The sequence below is a fragment of the Corapipo altera genome, unplaced genomic scaffold, assembly GCF_003945725.1.
Source record: "Corapipo altera isolate COAL_440 unplaced genomic scaffold, ASM394572v1 165, whole genome shotgun sequence".
NCBI lineage: Eukaryota > Metazoa > Chordata > Aves > Passeriformes > Pipridae > Corapipo > Corapipo altera.
In genome coordinates this window covers 134,567-145,009 of record NW_020884954.1, presented here as the reverse complement: position 1 = coordinate 145,009, position 10,443 = coordinate 134,567, and the positions used below count along the sequence as shown (strand labels likewise).

The window sequence follows — 10,443 nt, the reverse complement described above, 5'->3', positions numbered from 1 at the left end:
TGGTGATCGCGCGCGCCGGCCCCGTCCCGGCGCTCCATCGGCCCGACCCCCATCCCGACCCTCGTCCCGATCCATCGCCGCCCCGCTCCCCCCGACACAGCGCGGGGCCATGTCCCGCGGGCGCTGCCCGCACCTGCTCTGGGACGTGCAGAAGCGGAGCCTGGGGCTGGAGGAGCCCGGATTGCTGCGGAGGCACTACCTCGGTAAGGGCGGGCGGGACGGGGGGTGGGAGCCCTTCCCGGCGCCCCGCGAAAGTGAGGAGGGGGCCGGGAGCCCCTTCCCGGCGCCGCCGCTCCGCCCCTCGGCCGCGCTGTCCCGCAGCTCCCAAGTTTCCTTGGACACCCCCCAACATTCCGCTCGACCCATCCCATCCCATCCCATCCCATCCCACCCCGGCGGCGCTCCGGGACCTCCGTCCCCCGCCCCAACCCCCGGCGGTGCCCCAGGACCCGGCGGTCCCTCCCTCCGCTTCCCAGAGGAACTGTTGCACGCGGGGATCCAGCCGGGAACTTGGGCGGCGGCGGCTCGGGATAGCCCCGGGATCATCCTCGGAGGCCGGGCAGGGTCCGGGTTTGCCGGGAACAAAGCGCGTGAACGCCCGTGGGATAATGGCGCGGGCGATCCCGGGGTGTTCCCGGGGGTTCGGGAGCCGGGACGCGCCCGGTGCCGCCCGATCCAGCCGGGATTTGTGTCCCCGGCTCTCCAGCCCCGCGCTGCCCTGGCTCCCGCACCCCATCCAGGTTATTTCCACTTTGGAAGTTAAACCCAGCGCTACTTTCAGTTCGCGAGGCCGCGGGGACGCTCCTGTGGTGCAGAAGGAACTATCGGTGTGCTCTTTGTCATGGCGCAGGTTTCCTGCGAAACGTTACCGAAAACATTAAAAAAACCACTCCACAATATTTATTCCCGTGCCTTTGGAGGTGTGGCGATCCATGGTAGCGCCGCCGTGGGGTTTTTTTTGGGGAGTGGAGGGGGGGTAGCTCTCCAGGGAAAATGGGTTGTTCTTTTGTGCTCGAGTGGCAAAACAATTCCTGCCTTTGAGTCGAAACCTCCGAGTGCTCGAGATGGAGCTGATTTACAGCGCTGTAAAACGTGTGTCTCCTTGTGCCTCCCAGGCGTTTCTGACCGTGGACGGTGTTGGTTTTCCTCTTGTTTGGTGGTGGAATTTAAGGTGGGATATCACATTACCGAGCCTAACTCGGTAGTTTTCTGCCCGTGGTCCCTGAGCACTCAGTAATCCACCGAAGGAAATCAAGGTCATTGCTGGTTGGTTTTCACACCAGCGAGGGGGGTGTGTGTGTGGAGGGGGGTGTGTGTGTGTGTCTGTAGCACCCACATGCGCAGAAGTCCCTTGGAAAGGAATTTTGAAGTCCTACAATTAAAAAAACCCCTAATGGTCTAGCTGCTTTTGACTTTCCTTATGTCTCAACAGCTGCTTTTGGCCAAGTCTTAGCTGAGGGTTGTCCTAACTTTCAGTGATCAATCCTTCTGACTGAATTTAGGGGGTTTGGGGTTTTGTTTAGTTTTATTTTGAATTTTTTTTCTGCTCCGGTCAGAGCAGAAAAGCTCAGTGTTAAAATTAGGACCGTAGTGTGCAGATTCTGAAGGAGTGCTGTAAGACCTTTTGGGTCTTTTTCCTTTTGCTATTGCATGATTGTGTCTCTGACAGCTGAAGTATTAAGATTTGATCAGTTGAAATCATCCTCCTGGATTTACTAAGATCTCTTTTCTGGATGCTGCTCCAATAAAATGTACATAACTTTAGCTAAGCACAAAATTCCTCTGGCGGCTTAAGGTTAAGGTCTCACGTTTACTGTTTTTCATTTAACCTGAACAACTTCAGTAGCTTTATTGCCTTGAGAAAATAGGACCTGGGAGAGGCTTCCCACTGAATTATGTTGAGATCCACGTTGGTGGTGGCAGGACATGCTCAGTCCTTACTGACTCCTGCTTTTAAAGAAGGGCTTGGTACGTGGTGTGCTTGTCTTGTGGAGCCACTGCACTTTTGCTCAAAATGGAATTTATGGCCTTAATAAACCAGGTGTAGTTGCTTGTGTGCAGACTTACAAGACAACAGGCCCATTGTTGTGCCCTTTTTGTCTGTAGTTTAGTGTATATGTGGGTCTTTTCCCTTTCAGACTTGGGCAGTTCCATGCAGGAGCTTTGTTGTTTGGATGGGTAGCCCTGGTTATTGGTCGTTGCTGACCTGGTCTGAATGGGAAGGAAGATTTCTTCCTATTCCTAATTTTTTCAGTAGCGTTTCAGCAGTGTGGCTGACAGAACAAGTGCAAGTCAAGCCTTTCATTTTGACTTAGAAATAGTATTGGGAGACTTGAGACACTGCCCACGTGCATTTTTTTGCTTTTTGTTTGTTTGGATGGATTTTTTTTTTTTTGTAGATTTGTCAAAGCCATTATGGATGTCAGTACAAAATTAAGAAGTTTATGTATATCTTCATTATCTGCTGCTGTTTTTCAGCCACCAAATCAAATGAAAACCCTTATAGCAAGTCCATAACTACCAATGCAGTTCACAATGTGTTGGAGGGCAGAGGTGTCTGTGTGGACGGTGATGGCACAGTGAAACATTCATTGGGATAAAATCGTAGTTTTATGCAAAGCACCAGAAGTATTGAAAGTGACTCTGTATTGAAGGAAGACATCTGAGCACTAATTGCTGTTTCCTATTTACTCCCTGTTTTAGTTTCATGTGAACTGGCAATCAAGTGACACTATTTATAGCCCCTTTCAGCTTTTGCAAACAGCTGCTCCAGGAAGGATGTGTGCAGCCTATTGTACCTTTCCGTGCGGGTAATTCACCCGCGGAATTTATGTCCTTGCAAAACTCCGTCTGTTTTTTGCAAGATCCCTAACTAATTGCTCGGAATCCTAGTCAGTTCTGGACAGAGTTCCACAGAAACACCTCGTGAAGGTGGGGCAGTTACAAGCATGCCTGGGATGTGTCCTTCAGAGGTCGTCCCTCGGTGAGAATTCCCGCTGTGGTGAGAGAGGGAGAATGGGGGTCTTAGCAATGTATCTGTTAGCTACGTTTTCTTCAGCATTTGTAGGCTAATTAGTCTCAGTTTCAGACAGTGCTTGTGTCTGTATCTGAAGTCTCCAGAGAAAGCCAATCCTCAGGGAGGGCTGTCAGTAACTCTTCTTTTCTTGGATTCGGTTTGGGCGTCCTCTTAGCCCAGTGCTCGTGGGAGGAGTTCTGCTGCTGGGTCACTGATGGAAACTGGGTATCGGAGGACTCGCAGTTGTTAAAAACATCATGTTGCTTTTACACTGCAAAACATTGATAGTAAACTGTAGCACCTAAATTAGTGAAGCACTTAAGTTCGGCTTTGAAACCGGCAAGTGTAATTATCAGCAGCGATACTTTCAGAAGACTCTCAGAACCTTTGTTGCAATTTTGCATCGTTCTTTCAGTGACTCATGGACTTGTAGGTTCTCATAACAGGGGCAAGGTTCAGTGCCAGCACAGTAAAAGACTTCTACGTGGATTAAATACAGCATATAGTGATTTGACTGGAGAAATGGTAGCATGGGTTTCTTGCAAGAAAGAAGGGAGCCATAATTTCCCTGAAGTATTTAATGTGATGGTATTATTTATTTGTATTTATTTGCTTTCTTGTGAAGGGTCATGCTGGTGAGAGTGGCTCTGTTTAGCCAGTAGGAACAATGAAGACTTTTCCTTTTCTTTTCCTTTTTTTGTTAGTTTGTTTTGGGGTTTTTGTTTGTTTGTTTTGTTATTTTTCTTATCTGACATAGCAGGTTATCCAGAGAAAATCTGCCAGGCTAAAATAGTCTGTAGAGAGGAACTGATGCTGGTTTTTAGCTTGCACTTGGAAGTTGTGGTCCTTGATAGAATGGAAGCAAATATCAAAATAATCGGTTCTTCCCAATCTGTGTTATCCTTGTTCACATACTATATTCTGAAATCTTCTTTTCTTGTGATGTGAAATTTTTAAGCTTACCAGATATCTTAGAGATAGAGCTGTGATGTCTGAGCTTCCACTCCCTCCTCTTTAAAGATTGTTTCATATCTTACTAAGTTTTTATCATCCTGTTTTTTAAGATTGGGGAAACGTTTGAAATGTACAAATTCACTGAAAGAAAACCAGTAGTGAGGTTCATCGTGGTCAAATTTTGTAAAGTTTCAACAGTTCTTACTAAAAAGACAGCTGTGAATATATTATGTAGGTAGGGAGAATTTACTGGGAACTACTTAGGTTTCAGGAGTTCCCCCTCTTTACAGAGATGAACCATAGTGAAAGCAAAACTAATTAGAGTTTTGAAATAAGTTGATTGCCCTGCTCATAGGCAGGGTTGAAAAACAGGAAAAACAGGCAAGAGCAGCTGTTTACATGCATGGACAACTGATTAGTTTTGATGTTGACTGTGTCACATTCATTAACATATTAGTTTATAAAACCAGTAGTGGTTTGTGGAATGTAGATAGAATTTGGTTCTTCCTAAAATGTATTGCCCTGGGTGCGAGGGTGAAGTCAGTTCCTTAAAGTACTGTAAACTTTCATTCTCTCCTTTGCTTTTCTTGAACAAACAAGCAAACACAAAGCCCAGCAGAATGGAAACTAGAACACCAGGGAGAACAACCAGAAAGAGAGGTGCTGTTTTGCCCAGTTTTTGCTCCAACTATATTTGAACATGTGGTGTCTTGGTCTTTGAAAATAACCCAGAGTAAGAAGGGTTAGACAGCTTTGCTATGATCAGCTTTGTAGCTGGCGCTCTTGCAGACTTGGCAATGGTCACAGTGTATTTAATCAACCTTTCTTCTTTAATTCTTTGCATAATACCTTTGATGTTTAGTTATTTTCAGGTGGACTGTTACATTTCGTATCCTAAACCTCCTGTATTAATTTTCTCTTCCAACGTGAGTTAAAAACACTCATCTGTCACAGCTAAGCTCCAGAACTGCTAGAGGGGGTTTATGTTATTTTTTTCTTCTACAAGTCTATCAAATTAACTTCTGCTTGAAGAAGGACCATTATAAATTAGCCTGATTGCCTGATTATGGGGACACAAATCTGCTGTTTCAATGTAAACAGTGTAACTTCGTGATGTGCATCATTTTCCACTGCACTTCAGTGTGTGCCCAGAGACCAGTTCTGCAGTGATATATTCTGTCACACACCAAATGGGAAACTGGGCTAACTGAAGATTTGGGAAAGATATAGCTCAGCTATATCTTCTTCAGATTTTTTTCATCAGAAATGTTTTCTGAATAATAGAAAAAGGCAGAGTCAGAATCGAAATTCAGGGTGTAATAAATGAGTTAGAGGAGAATACATCTGTGAAACATCTTTAACATGCTCGATCTAATTTTGGAAGGAGGCAGGAAACATGAGGAAAGCAGGAAATTTGGTACAGTCATTGGATTTTCGCTGGTTGTGTAGAAAAGTTTAAGACATATAAGAGCGTTGCAGAAAAGAGATGTTACTTCTTAATTGAAATAAACACAAGAGAGTAACAGTGATCGAGTATGGCCTTAAACTGGATATGTTTGGAGTTTCTTCCCTCCGCTGTTAATAAAAGCAAGACTCAGTGACTACAGTCCTTAAAAAATTACAGATGAGCAATTCCAAGAACAATGTGTCATCGGGACCTGTTGATAACAAATTGAATTTGGAGGAGTTTAATAAAGAGACTGTGTCTGAAACGAATTCCCTGATAGTATCTCATTTAAATTGGTACTGAGGAACAGAAAGGCACGATGTGTACATCTCAAACAGCTTTTGGGAAAAGATGTTAGGGCTGATCCCAGCATACAAGATTAATGATTTTTTTTTCCCCTCTACTTCAAAGTAAATCACCTCAGATAATAAATACACCCAGGTTAAATGCTTTAATATCAGTAAAGGAAAATAAAAGCATAGCACAGGAGAATCATCTGGACAAGGCAACAAATCCATGCTGGGTGGTTATAATTTGGTACATAGCAGAAAACCAGAAAGAGATGTGAGCTGGGAGGGAGGATTAAGGTTGGATGAGTATTCCTGGTGCCTGAGTGTTGAATACTTAGTTTTAATTTCAGTCTAATCAGCCTTCTGTTATCTTTAGGATTATTTCCCTTGTAGACTAACCGAGCTATGGAGGTGGAGGTGCAGGAGCCAGTTGGACCTGCAAGTGAATTTGGACCTCTAAGTAAATTTGATAGTTTGTTTTGCTGTTATCTCGGAAATTTTTGCTTGTAGTTAATATCATTGAGCTTTTTTTGGTTACGTCTTTCCTGTGTGTTTTGTGGTTTAATTGCTATGGTTTGTGCTACTACTTTTGTCTCCTGAGCGTTGTCCAATTTTGCTACTTCTGTGACAACATGTTGATGATGATTTTTAGGTATTTTCTTTTCTAAAAAAAAATACATGCAGGATCTGGGATTACTCGGTGCCTTCTGTCACTCTGTCCTGAATAAAGAGAATAAATTCCAGTGTTTGTTTTTAGGATGCTGGGGATTGATAGGAGTACAGTTTCTGGTTTTTATGTACTAACATCAATTTGTAAAAAACTGTAGACCCTTGCAGATCACATTTTTGTGTTCTTCAGTGGCATTAGTTTGCAGAAACTTGGGTTTGGGGTTTTGTTTTTTCCTTTTTTTTTTTTTAATACTACTGTGTATATCAGATATTGTTATCAATTAACTTATTGAGTTTTGATGTTTTAATTTACTAAATCACCAAAATTTTTGCTGCTGTTGTATTTTGCCATATGACAACAGCATTAATGGAAGGTGGATTTCTGGCTTTGCATTCGGCTGGAAGGAAATGATCAAAAATTGGTACAGCTGTTTGAGATTGCTATTTTCCGTCCCTCAAAAATTCAAGAGGCATTTCATGTTTTTGCAGTTTTGCTTGAAATGGGCTGAAGTACGCAGATGTACTTTTGCTTTTTGATTTTAAGGGATTAACCTTACGTGTAATGTCTGTGCACTGAACATTAATCATGTGTGTTAGTGGCTGCCAAGAAGTGTGAGTGTGTTGTAGGCTTTGCATGTATAATTATTATATTTGAATTAGTCTCAGGATGCAAATGTATTTGCTTTATACTCTTTGGAGCCTCAGTGTTCTCATGCAAACAGCTGGAAACTGCAGAGGTTTGTGTCAAACATATTTTCATTTTTGATTGCAATATTTCATTGAATTTACATTGTGTGCTATTAAAGAGAATCTTTGTACCAGGAATGTGCTTGCTTTGTAAATAACTGCCTGTGTCTTGATCCTGAGTGTTTCAGACAGCTCTGTAGTTAAGTTGTACCTTGATCTTCTAATAATGAGCTTTGGTTACATGAAAGCTGTCTCCTGCTGCAAAAACAAGTCGTGTACAACGTGTACTGGATTTGTATTTCAGGATGAGGCAGTGATGTGAGAGATCCTTTAGATCTCTTTCTTTTATTTATTTATTTCAATACCCCCTCCCACCCCGTATCCTTCTTCCAGTTGGATTACTTCCATTAACTGCATTAGGGTAGACCATTAAACAAATCTGTGTTCGGTCTCTTTTAAGTTGTTGCACTGCAATACTATGAGTTCTTGTGACTTTGCATGTGATTCCTGATCTTCTATCCTTGAATGTCCCCAGAATAGTCCGGTGGGATATAACTGATCATGTATCAAGAACCTGTTGACACTTGAGACTAGTCCTGTCCCAGCAGTGAGGAAAAAGATCAATCCGGACACGAAGTGGGCCAGCCTTCAAACAAAGCTCGATTTTTCACACTTTAAGTGCAAGTCTTACTGTTTTCGTGTCTTTGGGGCTTAGTGAGTTGCTGATTCAGACATGTCCCAAATGCTTTAGCGTGCGTTGAATCGTTAAATATCGAATGCGAGTGTCGTGAGGCTGATCTGCGTCACATCAGTGAATTTTAATATCCCCCTTTTTCCCTCATTTTGTTCTTCAAGGATTTGCAGGCTTTCCTCTGGGAAAATTGAATGTGTCATTAATGCTGACTGCTCTCTGCTTAGTAGATATCAGGAGGCAGATGAGGATCCATCCTTCTCTTCCCTGTGAACTGAATGTGTTCAGAATCATTAGTGACATTTATTCAACACTTACTAAATTATGAACCTTCACTGATATAGAAATTAAAACCTTTATGTCTAAAACAAATACAGAAATTAAACCATTAAACCAAACCCACCTCTCTACTTAGGTTACATGGCTTTGTTGTTACTGTTATTGTGATGTGTTCCTGTTATTTACCTTTCCCTGGAAATGAGGAAAAATGTGGTTCCTTTTCAATTTCTTTCTATTTTAGAAACGCTGTTATGTCCTGAAAACTCTCTTCAGTGGAAAAGTAGTCCCTTGAGTTAAACAATAGGGTTATTTTGTCATCTAGGATGTTTAATGCAACAAGCAGTGTAATTTTTAAGAACAAGGGTTTTTTTTTTCCTTTTTGTTTTTAAATGCTCTGTGATAATTTAACCTATGTCACAGTGTTACCTTAATAGTCATCTACCAGCAAGACTCAGCTTTCTACTTGACCTTAACTTTTGACATCATCTATCTTCAAACTCTAATCCTGGGCAAATTCCAAGTGTTTACACTTGGAATCTTACGGGGTTATGACCTGTATCTGTTGTGGTACCTAAATCTCTATTTATAATTTCTCATGTTCCCCCAAACCCAGCAGTGTGCAGTGCCTGTAGTACTCAGGATTGAGTGGTATGTTTAATTAGGTAGGTGTGCAGAATGGTAAATGCTTTAAGTCAGTTCCCTGTGTCCTGGTTCTCGTTTTCACTGGGACACCCTTGTGGGAAAGGCAGGCCCTGTTTTGTTTTTTGCTGGAAGACATGTCTCTTTAGATACCTTGGTAAGCTTCTATATAATCACTTAATCTGTTTAAAAATCAGTATCCAGTGAGCTTAAACAACTTTAAATAGTAGGCTTTTGTTTATCCCAGAACCTTTGTCTGAAATTGGTGTGAGTGGTCCTGGTGGCTGACCGGGAGGATCAGCAGCCTCTCCTGGACACTCGGAGGTAATGGAAGCACTGGCAGCAGTCCTGGACACACACCTCTTCAGCCTGGACATGCCTGATAGGAATGTGCCCCTCTTAAAAGCAGATTCCAGTAATTTTTCCTTCTGCTATGATTTTCCACGGCCCAGGACTCATTTTGTGTGAGCGCCCGCAGGCGACAGATCGTGGTTCTGCTGTGAGCGGTTCAGACTTTTGTGCTGAGGCAGAGCAATCCCCCTGTTCCAGCTTCTTGGAATCATCTTCTCTTGGTGGAAAGTGGAGCTCCTAATTAACCTAGGGTGTTACACAGATAAGTAGTGCTTGAGAACACGTACCTGATGGGTGTTTCCCAGTGTTGTAAGGATTGTCTGGGTTACTACATTGATATCATTTTTATAAGAAAATATTCCACATACATTGCTGTTCCATGTAACAGTTTCAGATGAAGACTTTTCAAAGTCAACAAAAAGAATTTCCAAAGGCATGTTGAAAACTACAGTAATGCTCCTTACTCTGACTTGCAACATTCTGCATAATATTCCTTTTTTGCCTTCAGTTAGTGGAAGGCTCCTTTGATTCTTTTGATGAGAAGAAAGCAGGGCTCGAGTGTGTTTTTCTTGATCTGGTGACTCTTTGGTTTTGTGTCAGCATCTGTTTCGGAATTTCGAGGTGTTTCCTTGGGAGACATATTTTAGTGCTGGTGGAGAAAACAGAAAAAACCTTTTGCATGTGCCTTTTATCTCAGTGAGCAGTTTGTATATGATCACTGGACTACTTTAAGGGATCCATTAAATATCAAAATTGCTGAAAACTGGCATTTTTTTCCCCTTTTGCAAAACCACACCTGTTTTACCTTCTGCTCAGCTGCAATCTGTGGCAGGAACAATACAGAAGAATTTACTATGGGCAGTGTGAGGGGGCAGGAGAGCTGTCAGAATGTAGTGTACTTGTGAATGAAATCCACTTAGCACTAGTCAGCACAGCACACTCACCTGACAACTAGTGCTCAGAATAAACAGATAAAATGCCTCCTCTGAGAGAGGGAGTTCTACTTTATGCCATATTTTTGTCACTGAGAACAAATTAAACAATTGATATTAATACAGTTGGATTTTAAGTGCTGAGTATCTTTCGGGCATGATTAAACATGGTAAATATCAAATAGAAATTAAAGACATTGGTTTAAAGCTCAAATGCTTGTAGCTTGTAGCATGTAGTTTGGGAGCCCAATGGGAACTTATATTCAAGAGTGGACACTCTTGGTATCTGAAATGTGTTTGCAACTTAATTACAGCCTTTGCCACAAATGCAAACAAATCTTGTCTGATGTTACAGCAGAAGCAAACCTAAGCAGGAGTATTTTTCAAAATGCTTATTAATTACCCTAAAATGTATAAAACATTGCTGAGCTGCCTTTTTTTTTTTTTTGGTGGGTTTTATTTGAGGTCAAATTTTGTATCAATATACT

At 42.4% G+C, this 10,443-nt stretch overlaps 1 protein-coding gene across 7 annotated transcripts in view; it reads left to right on the top strand.

Moving 5' to 3' along the window:
• The first annotated feature begins 72 nt into the window (after positions 1–72).
• Positions 73–10,443, top strand: part of DCAF6 (DDB1 and CUL4 associated factor 6) — an 81,572-nt gene continuing 71,201 nt past the window's right edge. For 5 of the 7 annotated variants that reach the window (XM_027663589.1, XM_027663588.1, XM_027663587.1 and 2 more), the window contains exon 1: positions 73–203. In XM_027663589.1, the coding sequence (XP_027519390.1) occupies positions 110–203 (94 nt within the window). In that variant the 5' untranslated portion in view covers positions 73–109. The remainder of the gene's footprint in view (positions 204–10,443) is intronic. The other 2 variants (XM_027663590.1, XM_027663591.1) reach the window with 1 other exon arrangement.